Consider the following 18,110-nt stretch of genomic DNA (forward strand, 5'->3'; position numbering starts at 1 on the left):
TGTAAACACGTCAACTTTCTGTGAAGTTAAAACATACTCACACTTCCATAAATCATGAGAAAACAAGCATGTAAACACTTACCTTTAACGAGATTCCAAAACCGAGAGAGTAAAATATCCCGATCTTTCAGAAGTTTACACTTTACTGCAGAAAGATTGTTTCCATATTTCTCCAAAACTCCAACGTATTGTGTGGCCTGAAATAAAAAATGTGTAATATTTACACCAAAACAAATAACCTTAAGATTCTCATATATTTTAATTTACTTAGGTTTATATTTCAAATAAAAAATAATTGAAGATCACATTGAATTACATCATCTATTTAAGTATCAAACATAACCAATACATAGTATACTGAATAAAAATTCCAGATAGAGATGGGTAATTTAATCAATTAATTGATTACTTTTGAGCACTGACTGCATTGACTTGTGTCACATACAGTAATACATTAATCAAAATTACAACTGTAGTAGTTGTCACTAAAATAATTAGCTAAATGAAATTAGTGTTTTCAATTATTACTGTCAGATTATTTCAACAATCTGTTAATCAAAATTATAACTAAGTCAACTGTCACAGAAATAATCAACTAATAAAAATTAGGCTTTTGATTATTATTACTTAAAATTTACTTCAACTATCCAAGTGATCAAAATATTGCTTTTATGTTTGTTATTGAGTTTTAGTCTATAAATTGTATTTTTTGTTTTGCTTCAATTATGTCTTCCTTTGGCCAGGGTGGATGCCCATGATTTAAGGGTCTTAAGGTCCGATTTCTATTGCCACCAAACTGGATCAACCTATCTTTGTTATGGCAAAAATACTTAGGCCATTGTCACTAATTCTGAGCTGGGTACTAGAGGGAAGAAACTTTTTCAGTTGTTCAGTAGAGCATTCTTTACCAGCAACATTAAGTTAAAAAATGTTGAGTGTAATATTTATCTCATGCTTGACTAAATAAAGAAAACAGAGTACTGATGCCACTTTTTCATAATATTCTGGTTGCTGATTAAAAAAACAATTTGGAAAATTTAAGTAATTCTGTTTTATTAAATCACACAACTGTACTTATAAACAGTTTCATTTTATGCATTAAAAATAATGTATTAAAGTCACTATATTTTTTGGTAATGACTGTAATGCATCCTTATCACTGTTTTCACCATATTCCCCTATAGGATGTTTATTTAACATTCATTTTTTTGTTTCTGTTCATTAAAACATGCTTAAATTACAATGAGGATTGGATTTAGTAATGATACAACTAAAATTTTGTTTCAATTTTTCTAATAAAGATTTATATTCTTCCCACTAAATTTGGTTACTTGAAAAACTTGTTTCTTTGTCTCCATTATGAATATTTACAAATAAGCTAAATGAGATAAAAATAATAAGCATCACTTTTAATTGGGCAATGCCAGAAACCAAGAATAACAATTTTGTTTTTATATTTTATCATTTCTCACTGATTATTATTTATGAAACTGTTGTGGAGGAGATATAAAATTTGTCAAGTACTTTAAGGAAAGAGAGGAAACATGTTGTGACAGTTACAACAGGAATCCATATAATACTATGATTTCATTGAAGGAGCTATACTGCATACTATGCAAAATGTAGCTAACAATGATACTCAATAACAAATACTTCACAGCTGTGGTCATTTATTAAAACTTGTAAAATTACAAGTTGAAACTTTTGCTTTATTTTCATTGACTACTTTAATTTTTGTATCTATCTCCTCTGTGCTAAGGAAAAATCGAAGTACTACAAAAGAAATGAAAGGTCTTAAAACAAAATATTTACCAAGACTCATTTGGCAAGTATATTTGTCATCCTTTTGACTTAGGAAGTTTCAACTTAAGAAATTTTTAAGGTCAAGAAAATTTTCAGTACATATACATAAAGCACAATAATTTGTGTTGCCTAACTACTACTAGGTTACCAAGGGCAACCAAACTTTCCATCTCCTATTATTGTTGTTATTAAACAATTATTATCCTTAGCATACGTTAACATTAACTACATTTCCAGATTTGCTATATTTTCTATAATACAACATACACACAGTGTGAAGGAGGGCACACAAGCATCTTATGTACCTCATACACTACACTAGCATTCTTTATGGAAGAATGTAATGAAAAAATTGTCACCACTATTGCAATAGATGAAATTTCTACTCTAACAGCCACCACAAGTCTGATATGAAGATCTGTTTCTTGAGTTGTATCTCAGAACAGCTGGTATGGGTATTAACACATTTACTATTAAACAATGTTTCAACCTTCCTAGGTCATCTTCAGGTTAACATGAAGTGCCAATACCTATACCAGCTGTTCTGAGATACATTTTTATTCAAGTGAGTTTCTTGTCATCAAGAATTGTTTCTCGAGTTATACCAACTTCACACTCTGACCAACGACCTTTTAATTCTGACTTGTATATATCACTTCTGTGGCCAATGCCCATGAATTAATTAAATCTTATGGGAAGACAATAAGAGCTAGGTGTTGAAAATGGAAAACAGAAAGCACCCCTACTGCCACTAGCTCCTCCTACAAAGTCATTTTCATATATGTTGAGTTCTTAATGCTAATATAAAATATTTAGCAAATTAATTATGAATACTGTTAACAGTATGCTGCATTATAAATAATGGATGCTACGATAAGTAATACAAAAATCCTAACTATCACAAAATGTATAATTTTATATATATACACATACACATGAAATAAATCAACACAAGCTTTGTTTGGAAATTTAAAAGGTTTACCAGAATCTATTAAAAAAGTTGGTTGTTACAACAACCTCAGCATAATTTAAATTTTGTATGATACTTCTAAAAGTCTGCCTATTAGCTGGTAAAACCCTGCATTGGCATATTCTCTTCTTCCCATTTATATACAAAATATAAATTTCACTCTACTTACAAAGATGACAGTGAGGATTTTCTGACACATCTAGATATATAAGGAAGCATTGCTCTGATAAAGTAAAACTGCTTCATGTATTACATTTCTAAGAATAATTTCCACCATAGAAGTTCCTTGCAATATTAATGATATCTGCTGGAAAACTAACAGTATAATGAAATAATCTCCTATTATTTTTATAAGCACAATTATACCGAAAAACATATCCTACACTTATTCAGAACAATATAATTTGCAATATCCATAGAATCTGTATAAATTATCATGAAAGTGATATATATGTACAAGATTAAGACAAAGTTTCAAACCACCATTATAGGGCACCAAAAAAGACACTTGGTGGTGTAAATAGAAACACTAAACCATTCTATTAGATAAATGTTTCTACGGGTAAAAGCTGTTGTTGCTACAAAGATCATGGCCTTGTAACCAATCTGCTAGTAAACTTCAGCTAAACATTTGCCATCACTACCAAAAGTTAGTGAAATATAATCAACAGTTCAAGAAACATTTTACATCAATAAAGTACATCAAAAATAAAGAACAATATATGTTACTATATACTGTGTAAGTAGTATACTTACATACTCATGATTAATTCATAAGTATGAAATTGTAATCTAACATTAGAGAAATACATTATTATGAATACAGGAGAATCCTCTAATCAATATATTGTCTACAGATCCACAATAGTAACAGTTATAGAGAACAGTTGATTCTTTTAGCCTTTTAATGTAATATTTACTTCAAATTTAAATAATTCTTTCCAGAAACTTATGAAAGCACTTCACACAATCCCAAACGTCCAGTCAAGAGGGCTAAAGGCAACAGATAAACCACAGAAATTTTTATTTTCAGCATTCTGTTCTAAGGGAAAAATATTTATACATTTTTAAATAATTAAAAAGCTATGTATCTAATTTCTTATACTCCTACTGAAATACACTTCTCCAAAGTGTAATTTCAAAAGCCATCAATCACCATTTTACTTGCTATTTCTCTTTGACAATGTTGAAAAATAGCTACCTACATTATATAAAATGTTTTGTTTTACTTTTTAGTTTTATTGTACAGTTGACTGTTTATACCCATTAAACAAACCTAACTAAATTTATAGATGAAGTCTTTTCCATAATTATTTTCCATCCCCACCGTTTTATTATTTCTACATAAACCTAAAGTACATTTAGTTAATCTGGAATACCAGTAACATACACAAGGTCAGAGAGTCAATGTGTAGTGTAGTTGGTGATGGACCAGATAAATCTCAAGTGTGAAGGTGAGGGAACAATATCCAGCAATCTGTGAAGATGAAGTGAGAGAGAAAGTACAGTTGGCAAAAGAAGAGAAAGTTGATATGTCAGATAGCAAAGAAGAGAGAAACGAGGTTGATTTATCTTGATGGGTATCACCAAAAGGACACAAACAAGAAGTGTCTCAAATCAAGGCCAGGATCCAAGGAAAAAGACAAAGGAGTAGGTAAGTTAAAAAAAAAAAAAAAAAGACCAGTCCTGGATGAAATCATCAACAGCAAGAGCCAAGACATGGGGAACAGGTGAGCAGAAGAGAGGAAAACTGGAAATGATTGAGGGGGGGGCAGCAGCAAAGGCATTAATGACTAGAGCACTCAACAGAGAAAAAGAAAACACCCAATGAAAAACAAGATGAAGAGACCATCTACAAGCAGAACATGGTCCAGCCTAGAAAGGCAGTCCACAAACAAGTTTAGAGAACCCAACATGCAACAGTCAATGATGTAAATAGATTCAAGTTCACCTAATAAGGTTTAGGGTTTTAAAGCAAAAGGTTCTGGATTTGGTTCCCACTTGAAAATTAATATAGGAAAAACTGTAGAATAGTTGTAATGGATCCTAATAAAATGATCCACTATGAAGGGGTAAGAAACAGACCATATTCTATGAACTACCAGAAGTCAATGTGTTGACATGAGAAACGGACTTGTTCTGGGTCCACATACCAGATGTGAAATACAGAAACTCACCAATCAAACGAGGAGCACCAGTGAAGAGTTGCAAGTCTAGATGAGAGAAAGCAATTGAATATCTATGTCAATATTTCATCAGTTCAGTCATTGATACAAATCTCTGAATAGAGGGGAGGACAAGTGAACTATTGAGGTCAAAGTCTCTGTGAGTGATTCCTCTAGTTGTGCAAGAAACAATGGAAGAGGTGCATATGTATGCAACCCAAAGGCACAAGCGGATGCAGTGAAGCCATGGTCTCCAGAAGCTGAAACCCTCACGTGAAGTATGAATAGGACAGACGTGAATCCTTATAAACAGTAGTTTCTTATCTTGCTGGTAGACTGAAGGAAGCTGAGTACAGCTGAGAAATGGACTGAAAAACACTCCTTGGTGAATGAGATATCTAGTAGGAGTGAGGAAGAATTTGGAAGTGTTGATAAATGTTGCCTCCCTAAGATATCGTAGATAAATGGAATTAAATAAAGGAGGAAAAGTGGATGGAGGTCAAGAGGAAGAAAGGGAGAGAACTGGATAGAAAGTCCATGGGTAGAAGTACAGTAACCCCTGTGTGTAGAAAAGTGTGTGACAACAGAAACGTAACCCAACAGATGAGCACCCACAGACCTCAATTTAATTGCTACTAATGATCTTGATGCCAAGTAGAAGAAATGTTGGGAAATGAGAACTTATATATGAAAAACTGTGAACTAAGCTAAGGTACTATGGTGAAGAGTTGGGTTTGGAACAATATGGAGAGAAAGGTCAAAGGAGTGGGTTGATAATGGGCAGCCTCAGCCTGTGATTCAAACAGGAATACTCAAAAAACTTCAAGGCAAGTAACTCAAAAAAGAAAAGAAAAAGATGAATCTCAAAAAGGAGAATATTACCGACCCAAGACAGTTCTCCAAAATCTACCACCCTAGCAAGAAAATGAGAGGTGGAACAGGTCAATGTGGAGAAGTGGATGAAATAAGAATTGTCTCAGACTTGATGTGTAAAGATGAGAGGTGAAGTGTAGCCAAAAGAAGCAGACAAATACTGAGCACTGGAAGGCAAAATTGATGCCAAGGGTTTTTCCCACAATCACACACAAAAATAAAGGCAAGGAAGATTCCTATTATGGGAATCAAGAAAATGAATTCAGAATAACTAAAACTGAAAATATAAGAATCAGATAAAGTGGGAGAGCAAGGCTTAAGGTTGTGAGTGTAACTGCTTAAGTAAAAGATAACCAAAATTAGTTAGGGTTAGGATTAAGAATTCACAAAAAAAAGAAAAAAAAGAGAAAAATAGTACATACCTGTGAAGTCCTAACAATGTAAGAATGTTTGAAAGTTCTCTTTAATGGGGAAGGAAGCTCCCAAAGCATAGCCTGCAAGTGGAAACAATCAAATTCATCCTCTTCCTCCTCCCCTTAAACAAGGAGAAGGAATTCTTGATGATGAGAAACCCACTTGAAATAAAAATGTATCTCAGAACAGCTGGTATGGGTATTAGCACTTTTATCGATAAGGAGCAAACAACATTTTGACCTTCATAGGTCATCTCCTTAGCAATAAAAGTGTTGAAACCCATACCAGCCATTCTGAGATAAAAGGGGAAGGAATGCCAGGGAAAGGGACTGGAGCCACAGGTTCTTGACATATTCATGCCATCTTCACTTAATGTCCCTTCGTGAGCCCCATTTAATACATAACCTGTTTGACTGTTTATTATTATTATTAAACACAAAACTACAAAAAAAGGCAATCTGCACACTGCCCATCACAGGTGTTGAAACCTAGTTCCTAGCAGTATAAAGCTGCAGCCATACCAACATGCAACTAGGGAGCAACTTGTATGAGGAAATTATTCACTCACACAAGTAGATGTTATATGAACTAGAGTTCATAGTTCGTAAAGAAAAAACAAATTAAATCAAGTTACTTAACCCTGTTGCTATGGGTTACAGGTCAAAGGCCGTGTCATCATGTTTGTTGACTTGTATCTGCTCCATTTGGTTCATTTTAAGGAAACATACAAAAATTTGAACTTCTTAACCTTACTGTGACAAGACGTGAATTTAATACCATGTCACTGTATTTAACTTGCATTCAAAATTTTATTGAACTACTATTTTATGAATTTATGTCAATAAGTTCAGAATGAAATTATAGATTACAATTCAAACTTTAATACTATATATGAGTTAATTTCTTAATTTAAAAGTAAATATTAAAACGCATTTAAATATCAATTTAATGAGTCACATGGTATGTTGAATGCAGCACTATTTAAAATTAGATGTTTGTGATATTACTAAGTCTATAGTTTCATACAAATTACAAACTCAAATTACTTATACTATCAAGCTAGAATATAAAATAAGAACCTCTTTTTTTATTTTGCTGAACTATGGCTTATGTACTGAATCAAACACAGTAGCCCTACTCATCTCCTTCCATTTTTGGAAATGGTCCTATATATACACTTACTTCAATATATGATATGAATAACCCAACAACAGTTGAGACTGTCTCCAGAGTAGTTTTCACAGTCATTTTCATCTTTGAAAAGGCTACCACATTCAATGTGTCTTTAATCTGCTTGAAGTTTTTTTGTTTTGTTTTTAAATCTCAATACATCTTAGTCACTAAGCTTAATAAATTATAGTGGAATTCTATGGTAACAATGTAGTGATGATTTTTTTTGTTATTCAACTGTATATATAAAACCTAAAAAAAAATTTTGTTTGATATCTCCCATGTGCAAAATTTTAAAAGGCCTAGCAACCTATGTCCAGCAGCAACCAAATACAAAGGTCGTAGCGAGAAGAGATAATTGTTTTACTTCTTGACTTATTGTTATACATTTTATAAAAAATAAGTTTAATAATTTACTTCTAAACAGTAATAATCTATTCACATATATATGTAATGTATAATAACTGAAATTAGACTGGATATTACAAAATACTAGTAAACTAAAATATAGTCAAGATAGAGAAGACTAAAGGTCAGTTTTATATTACTGGATATGTAACATGAATGCATGTGTACTGTGTCAGTGCAAATTATGTAAAGCAAGCTAGATATGACTGGAAGGTCAGTATAATAAAAAATAATAAATATATGTGTAAATATACAGCATTATGAGATTTAAGGTTTTCAGACTAAACATTTGTATTTTTCAGTTATAATACATAGTATTTCTAGCACAAAAAAGTATAATTTGTATTTATTTCCTAATTTTTATGATGGTTACAGACTCCACATAGTTACAGTACAGAAAATAAAATATAAGGTCTTACTGAAAACAAATCCTTGAAATATATATATGAAGTTTTAGAGATTATACAAAAAATACCTGAGATTTTTTAGTGTTTTTAATTATAACATGAAATCACTTTGCACTCAGGATAGTAATGAAACAGACTTACTTTCACAAACAAATCTTTAGTAAAATATCTTTTAGAATTTGATAACAATCAGGGTTAAGGAATCGCAAGTTCTCACATCAAACTTGTGATGTATCCAAAAAGTTAATGACAAACCAGTTTCAGTTAAATTTACAGATGAAGTTAAAAGTTCAATTTATTTTTCTATAATTACTGATTCAACACTGGAAACAAGTTGCATAGATAAGCTTATTTTTATATGTTGTAAACCACAGACAAGTAAAAGAAAGATTTTTTTCAATTTATTATTGTAACATTTTACACTGTCAAACATTTAGAGGAATTTCTGCTAAATATGCTGCAAGTGTTAAATCTAGACATCAAAACTATGGACTAGAAATTTTGAATAATACTTCAAATACTGCTGAAAAATATTTGGGACTTCAAGATAAAAACTAAAAAGCAAAGAGCATTATCTTTATTTATACCTTGTGCTAGACATTCACTACATTTAGTCCACAATTGTGCAGCAGAGCCAAATTCTGAAGCAGAATTATTTTTTTTACTTTTTCTACAAAACTAATACTTTTCACTGCTTCTACACAAAGATGAAACATTCCAATGGATTGCCTAGAAAAGAATACAACATTAAAAATTATGATAGACCAGATGGTCTGTCAAAGCAGAAGCTGTCTATACTCTTAAAAACTATTTTTGCAATATCAAGCAAACTTTTTTGAAAATTAGTGAATCTCAACAAAAAATTAATGCTAAAATAGAAGCTGCATTTTTTAAAAAAGTTCATTTTGAAATAAAACTGATGATTTCATGTTGATCCAGAAAATTACAAAATTATTAAAAATTGTTAATATAAAAAGGGAAGGCAGGGATCTTCAACAAAATACAGAAACAAGTAGCTTAAAGCAATGTTACAAACCTCCAGGGTTTAACCCAGTATCAGGGCATGAAATGTTGTATAAATATATATTAACTAATGTTACCAGAATACAGTAGCTTTTTGGTTAGAAAACACTGGTTTAAAGTTAAAACACAATCATTAAAACATAAACAAGCTTAAAGTTTGAGACGTAGTTCTGATATTCCCTGAACCTACAAATCCCTCTTCTGACTCTCCTTAATATTATGGCTTTAAGACATAGTGTCAAAATAAGAACTTGTACCTTGAAGAAATATTGTCTACACTATGTCTTAATCCTTAAGCTTGTTTACTTTTTAGGTGACTGTATTTTAACTTTAAGCTTGCTATCTTTACATTTTTTCGAAGATCCTTATTCCCTTTTTAAATACATTTTAATAAACTTATTTTTCCAGTAATTTTTTATGCCCACCATAGACATACTTGTATAATAGCTACACTGTTCTATTTGAAAATTTTGGTTCAATGAAAAGTAGTTTGTGTGTAATACTTTCTTGGGAAGCAGTGATAATTTATGGACTGGTTTCATGCACAGTGGATGGTTATTGCTCCTGATATTAGCAACATACCACATGTTATGTATATGCATATAAAATATCTATAGCTATTATATCTATATGAGGAATCTGTAAACACTGCATTGAATAGACTACTAAACTATGCTGTAATGGTGCATGGACTGGATTTTGTAAATGCACAAGTTCTATACAATGACCAGTATTTACATTTGTATAACACATACACACAGATACATGTGCAAAAAATATCGTTTAAGTTGTAAAGCCATATATGTAAATATCCATATAAACTTTTCAAATTGTATAGATGCAAGCATATGTAAGTCAACTCACCATAATATAGCATACACATACAAAAAATAATTCTTAATATTTATTACAGTTGTTATATTTCCCTCTTTCTCCTCTCTGCCGACCAAAGTAAGGCCAGTCATGGTTTTGCTGCAGCTGGCCAGATTTTCTCTTACAGTAACATTATGCACACTCTAAGGTTGACAGCATGTTACATTTTAACAATTATAAAAGTGGTTATATTAATATACCTTTCCATTTCTAATGGAGTTTGGGTCATGACACTTCTATGACCCTCTTCTACTGTGATGACCCTACATTTTGGTGGGCTGTCACTGCTACATACTTGATCTGAAACTAAATATCAGTGATGTCGAGAAACCCACTTGTAGAGAAATATATATGCAAAAACGGCTCGTTTGGGTTGAGAAAATATTTTACGTAGAGCGAAATATTTTCTCAACCCAAACAAGCCATTTTTGCATATATATGAAACTAAATATATTCCAAATAAAATATATAGCTACAAAACTTCTCCCTTCCTCTTCCCTAGAATCACCATAATTTCTGCCATTTCCTGCTTGCATGCATCCTTATCACAGTGCTGGTTGTAATTTGACACTTGCAAACTATCATCTTAACTGTCAATCCAGTGCTCTAAAGTGAGCTTGGTGCTTATCTTTTAAACTATTACTTAATGATTTCTTTTGTGAGAAGCAGAAATTTAGACATTTATGTAACATAGCCCAAACTGATGTTTAAAAGAGCAAAAACTTCATACTTGAACAAATGATATGAGACATCAAAACAGTTGCAATAATAATGTCACTACAGTACATGTTTCGTGCCTGCTATGTAAGTATTAAATTACATCCATGGCCTGCATGTAGTTATATACATATGCGTGAAGTAGATTATGAGGGTCCATATAAACCACAGACTAAATTGTCAATGATTATATAGCTACTACTGTCTGCTGGGAAGTCAATTAAGCTTAAAAACTGCTCTACATGAAGCACAATGACACATTTAGTAATACTGGCCTGGTTTTAGTATAATACTCACAGCCATTTTTCCTAATAGGCTGGCAGAACAATATAAAATAATAATAATAAAGAATAAATGAGTGATCTCTATTAAAAACCATTACCATGGTTCATACCAACGTATACTGTTAGTTTTTGAAGTTGAGCACAAAGCCACATATTAGGCTATCTGTGCTCTGTCAACCATAAGTATCAAAACCTGGTTTCTAGCATTGTTAATCTGTAGACATTGCTGTGTCACTAGTGGGCTTATTCACTAAATGCAGTAAATTTTACAAAGAAAGAGACAAGAAAATAAACAAAAAACCTGAAAGTATTCTTTGATGAAATATTGTTGACAAAAAGATATCTATTCTTTCTATTGTTTTCTTTATAATTTGTAATAAACTAGTTATCAAAAATGGCAAAAACTTGAAAGTTAGGATGATGTTATTAGACACAAGATATTCTTTGTTTTTACAAAAAAAAATGAAAAACATGATTGTCTTAAGAATTTATCTAATTTATATGAGTAATAGAAACACTAAATAATTTAAAGTAATAGCACATTTTTTAAAACTTTTTCAAGGAAGAAAGGTATGGCATGTGGAATACTGAATGGACTGCATTCAACATTTCCAAACATAGAAACTGTGGTGGACAGTTTTAATTTTTTCTACTAGTAATGCTCTGGGTGTAAAGTCATTTCCTATGTTAAAAAAAAAAAAAAGATGAAGATATTTTTAATGAACACAATATTTCACAATAATTTATCTTTTTTTTCTCTTCTAAACATACAAAACAAAGAATTAAAATGTGAATTACAAAGAAGTTATCAGTTTGCAAATAAAGAAATCAGGAAAGTTTTGAAATGAAGTAGGTATTTATCCTTTATTTGCTTGAGTTTATATTATTATATACAGTGGATCGCCGTTAAGCTGTGGTATTTGGGGGGGTCGACCTGTTTAACCGCGGCTTAAACCTTTGTGACTGAAAAGCCGAAGTCGCCAACAGCTCCGCCGAGGAGCCTCATCCAGGCCATTGTGTGATCATTATATCGGATTATCGAATTAAAAATAATACTTTAATTATTGATCACTTTTTTCATGGATTTACCGCGGATTAACTTTAATGTATGGAGAGGTGTGATTCGGTAACAATGGTGGCCTCCATAAAGCTGACATAGAGAGCAGATAAGGTAGATTAATGGTTGATTTCTATTGTAATATATTTTATTTATTTCCCAAATTAAAGCAAATCCTTTTTAAATATCCCCTTGACGTTATAAAGCCAGGATTAAATTCGTAAGCCACATTTTTACACGTTCTTAAATTAGCGGTGAGCCGCGATAATCCTCGCTCACAAGACTTGCTGCAGCGGCTTAAGCAATTTCACGGTTTACTGGTCCACGGCTTAATGGCGCTCCACTGTATATCTAATACAATATTAGTTACTAATTCATACCACTATGAATTATCTAAATGGTTATATTTATTCTTTATTTGCTTGATTTTATATTATATATATCTAATATAATATTAGTTACTAGTTCATACCACTGTGAATTATCTTGATGATTATCTTAGTGATAGGGGCCCAAATTTGAGACTGTAGTTAAGGCCCCAGAATAGCTACATCTGCCACTGCAAATGCATCACAACTCACAGAATCTATACAATCACTAAATATTCTTCAAATGAGCCAATAAACGATCTAACAACATTAGGTCTTTTTAGCTACAAGATTATAAAGAGAAATTAGTCAGCAGGTTTGATGTCAGTCATTATAAATCAATCAAGTAGTCTCATCTGTAATTTGAATGATTAGTCAACAATGATAAATATATCCAAATGAAACACTTTACTAGCTGACAAGTTATAATTAGCAGGGCTCAGGCAAATATTTTCCACACATATGATACTGAAGTCACTCCTCTCTCTCTCTTAATAAAAAGTGGCATTTATATGCTGATGATGCATTTTAGTACATTTTGCAAGGGAAAAAAGAGAATATACTTGACTGGGGGAAGAGTTGAGGAAGCCAGAACCAGAAGTACCAGAATCCAGGATTTCTTTCCTGAGCCCTGGTAACTGACACCTGTCTGTGATATTATTGTCTCTGTCATTCAGTGGAATGGGAAGCAAATAGGATATCTAAAGAATTTTAAAATTAAAAAAACATTTGTTTAGTTGCCTGTTTAATATATATAATATTTGCTTAAAACCATCAAAACAATGGTTTTATGTACATTTTGTTTTTAGTAAACTATATTGTAAATTAAGAAAATGAAAAAAAATCCCTTCTTGTAAGCACATATGAGTACCAGCACTTGTGTTTATAATCCACAAATACTCATAAAATATACACTTACCACTACACATTACAAGACTTCTGTATGTTAAGAGAAATTATCATCATTGAATCACTCCCTTAAATAACTGGAGAACCACAATTAGTCATAATTTAACCCCATGTGCACGTTATGGTCAAAGTAAGCATGCTACAACATTTTACAAGGTATCTTCCAATGTGATATTATGTACACGACATCAGAAGTATCAACAGTTTATTTTACTCTACATTACTGATTTAGGGAAAGTTCCTGGCACAGAAGATTAAATACTAACTACAATATACAAAAAAACTTTTAAAAAGTACAGATATATTTTTCTGAGGTTCTACAGATTATGCATCATCTTGCACTCCAACTTGTCAAAATCAAACTTACACTGAAAACTTTAGATATATCTTGAGCATAAATGTGTTTGCAACATATCAAATTTTCATGTACATTTGACTAACAAGTTGCCACATGTCCCTGCAGATGCATGTAAATAATTTGAAGTTATATTCAGCATTTCTTGTCCAATACATGATTAGTCCATTGCTTCAACCATGTGCACATTTGGTTAAATATTGAAGTGAAATTATTAAATATCTGAACATAGACTCACCATCATTTAACTTCCAAAATTTTATTGCAATGTTTGGTTTTAACCAGATATAGCATTCTATATATTCTAATTACATCAAATAACTAACAGTTCAGAATAAATAAAATGTAAGTTACAACTCAGAGTTCAAAATGACCATAAAAAACTTACTTGCATCTCCTGTATGCAGTGACATTTTAGTTGCACCAGATCTTTTTACTTTCACTATCCCATAATTCAAATAAACTTACTCTACTGAAGTCCTCCACTCCCTCCCTTATAAAAGAATGTGTTTTAGTAGTTTGTGCCATTAGAGGCACCATAACTGTCATAGTTGGTCCAAAACATTGTAGTTATACTGGCTCTAAAACACTTCTTTGCATTCCTCTTTTTCTCAGTAAATGTACCATGAGTGAATGGCAGGTTTAAGTTCAAAGGTGAACAAATTCTTCCAACTCAATTTTGCTAACATCACATCCATAAGTGTTGAACTTAATCTTTAATCTTTACATGAGAGAGAAGCCTCTCTCCACGTCTGCAGATGACACAGGACTGAAGGCAGCAGGCTGACCTGAACCAAAATGTTTCTAAGGTGCTCAGATGAACAGTGTACCTGTAAAAATGTAGGCCAAACACAATGTAAGAGTTTTAGTCTTGTCATCATATAAGGAAGTGACTTAAAGCAACAGTCTGGTGAGTTCTGGACACACATTTTAAGAAGAGAAGCCACTTTTTTCCTTCACATTACAATACATACCTATAAGGGTATCTAGTTCATCCTGTCCATACTCAAAAGGCCAATGTTTCACCTCAAACTTCATTCCAATTGAGAGTTAGCAATCTCTTCTCAACTACATCATGGATAACTTAACTGAGGTTAAGTGCCATGCAATTTTGAATAATTCAGATATTTTCTTGCAAAATCTGCCCAGTATTTCAATCAGCTTTAGAACTTTGAGATTGAGAACTGTGCTTAAAAGTTTAAGCTAGCTTTCAAGTGTTGAACTGCTCTAGATAAGGAAGTTGAAAGATAACCGAATATACCAACTTAAACATTTCTGAAATGGACTAAACTTCCTGGAGATCAGGATATTTTTCAGGCCTTTAGCTCCTGTTTTCTCCTGAGCTAAGTTCTACTTCAGACAAATGGGTAACCACAACTAGAAAGTTTTAGCACAAGAGTCTTGACAACACTTTTTCTGTGACAGTTATATAAATGTCCACGAGAGGTGGCCTTTAAACTTCAGTATCAAGGACCTGAAGGTTTGTACACCACTCCAATGTTTAGATGAAATATAGTAAAATTTGTAGATTTTACACAAGTTGTTGTACTGTAAGGGCTAATAAAGGGTTTTTCTTTATTCACAATACCACGATGTTTACTTTGCCAACCGTAACTGCTGGCTCATCAACTACACATACAACTCCCCCAACTCCCAGACACCAAAATTTTCATAATAACAGATGCTAGATACAATTACTTTTTCAAAAGAGAAGATCTAAAGTGGACCAAAACACCAAGTAATACTAGTTCAGCAGTAACCAGATGCACATGTGGGCCTACACAAAAGTACATGATGCCAGTAAATTTTGTTGTAGGAAGAAAGTTTATATCACATGAAGAATAACACAGTAACTGATTTTTTTAGTAAAAGAAATTCTACACAAGCTTGGAAAAAACTGCAGAAAGGCTGGTGCACTTAACAATAATATACCATAGAAATTCAAGCTTAACTTTGTTTACTATGAAATTAAATGACTATTCACAGAAGGCAGAAGTTCAGACACAAAAATGAAAACAGCAACTACTCACAAGAAACACTGTAAGCATGCTTAAGATTTCTTATTTTTCAATCAATCACATGTACTTTTCACTTCCATTTCTCATACTTGTTTTGGTCTGCCCAAACACAATTGTAAAAAGTTACTGATAGTACAGAAAATACATATATACAAACACAAATATATACTACATGTATATAAATCACATTAACAGGATAAATTTATTATCGATTAACAACTTTCACTTAGTCATACCTTTAATAATTATGTCCTCAACACTTTTCTTAAAAACAGTTCAGTGTGTTGTTTTAATTAAAGTATTTCACACTGTGACCTTTTTTTTTTCATAACTTCATGAATCAAAGTTTGCTGTAAAACCTTCACCTACTATAACGCAAAATCATCTACTAGTGTCTACATCACATGCAACATCATGCAAACATCTGTGCTTGAACAAGTTTTTCACCAAGGGAAATAAGGGATGTAATTAACTGTTCCTACAAGCACTGAGCAACTGGTTTGCTCACTGTAAACAGTAAATGATAATCAATTTCACAACTTAGTACAGCTATATATTGTTAAGTTTTTGTGGAGTTTGAGTACAGCTGTATATTGTTAAGTTTGATAAAATTCTTGTATGTTGTAAAACTTACCTGCACGCAATGAAAATTGATATCTCATTTACTTATAACAGGTAGTATTTTACATGCAAGGTACAAACTTTATATGATAAATTTTGAGCCTTGTAGCCTAAAGTCACAAACCACTAAACAACTTAAGCTGTACGTCAGTGAAAAATATAGGCCTTACATGTGTAATGACCTGTGAAACTACATGCATGTGTATGAGTAATAATACAAATAATTAGGTAAACAATATTTTAAAAAAAAGTTTTCCCTACAAATAGTTTAATAACAAGATGCATCCAGTAAATACACCTGGAAAGGAAAATGGTTTCATCTGAAAAACTTGAACTTCAAACTGATTCAAAACATACTTTAAATAAAGAAATACAAATATGCATAACATAGAAACAGCAATGAATGTTCAAAGGCAATTCATTGAAACAGTATTCCTGAAAAGGTTATCAACATGCCTAATATTTCATGTGCACACACGGCCAATCATTTAAACCTTGCAAAAGATCACAAAAATTAGAAAAAAACTGATAGACAACATACTAGTCTTTCAAAATGAGAATAGAGCTACTTGGAAACTTCATGTTAGCTGTGACCATGTATGTAAACAACACAGAGAAATGTAGTAGTACAAGTTTTGTTTTGTTACAGGCGTGGGAGATACTGTCAAAACTAATGGTATTATACAAAAGCAGCAGTATCACAAAGCCCTGGTTAAGCATGCAATACTCAATCTGTAGTAATTAAAGTTACAGGTGCAAGCTGAGAAAGTTACTTTTCACATGAAACATTAAAGAATATGTTTAAAATCACTCTTTGCAATTTTAAGCATTTTGTCCACAACATACATAAGCTTCAAAAGCTAGGGAACAGGGTTCAATGAACAAGTTTTTAATTGTGCAATAACTTCAGTAGCCTCTCAACTATGATCTTAATTTTTTGTATTTGTAGTTTGCTGTATAAAAAGGCAAAAACAAGTCCTGTTGAATACAGAGATGATAGAAGAGAGAAGTTGAATTGACTGAAAACATTCAAGGAGGAGGTATGGAGGAAGTGAGTGCCCCCTTGAATCTGAACAGTTTTTGCACTTTTTAATGCAACCAGAGTATTATCTGAGGCTTACTGCTCAGAGAACTGTTGTTAAAAGAGCATATAATAGTGAAGTTATAAAAAGTAAAGAAAGCCTTTCCTATGATGTCCAGCTTCTTCAGACATTGACTAAATGGTCTACCCTGTCTCTCTTAGCTGTAACCACTCCCTTCACCATTTGGTTTTCAGGTTTTTTATTCTAGATTCTTCAAACATGAGCCTTGTTTGACACTTACCATTCTAAACAGAGAAGGTCCTAATAAAGACAGAACCAAGAAGTCTACAAAATGGACTACAATTGTTATATTTATGTACATTGTATAGACTATATTTATATCAATATTAGAAAATATAACATAAAACTATTGGTATACAAAAGTAAACTTGATATACCCAAAAATTTATAAATCCAGCTCTATGAAAATTTTGGGTATTTGCCAACAGATTTTCATTGGCCCAGCCCACTACCCTACCCGTTTTGAAAGCAATTTGTTACCGTTACAGTGCTTCAACTTACTAAATTATTTCACAACAGTAGCCAATACCACTAGGCACTAATGAAATTATTGTGTAGATTTATATTAAAAT

General features: G+C 32.0%; 1 protein-coding gene across 13 annotated transcripts in view; it reads right to left on the reverse strand.

Annotated features, from left to right (window-relative positions):
* LOC143251985 (uncharacterized) overlaps nt 1–18,110 on the reverse strand; it is a 57,257-nt gene that overhangs the window by 23,138 nt on the left and 16,009 nt on the right. For all 13 annotated transcript variants that reach the window (XM_076503443.1, XM_076503447.1, XM_076503446.1 and 10 more), the window contains one exon: nt 83–197. In XM_076503443.1, coding sequence (XP_076359558.1) covers nt 83–197 — 115 coding nt within the window. The remainder of the gene's footprint in view (nt 1–82; nt 198–18,110) is intronic.

Source organism: Tachypleus tridentatus, chromosome 6 (assembly GCF_004210375.1).
Source record: "Tachypleus tridentatus isolate NWPU-2018 chromosome 6, ASM421037v1, whole genome shotgun sequence".
Taxonomy (NCBI): domain Eukaryota; kingdom Metazoa; phylum Arthropoda; class Merostomata; order Xiphosura; family Limulidae; genus Tachypleus; species Tachypleus tridentatus.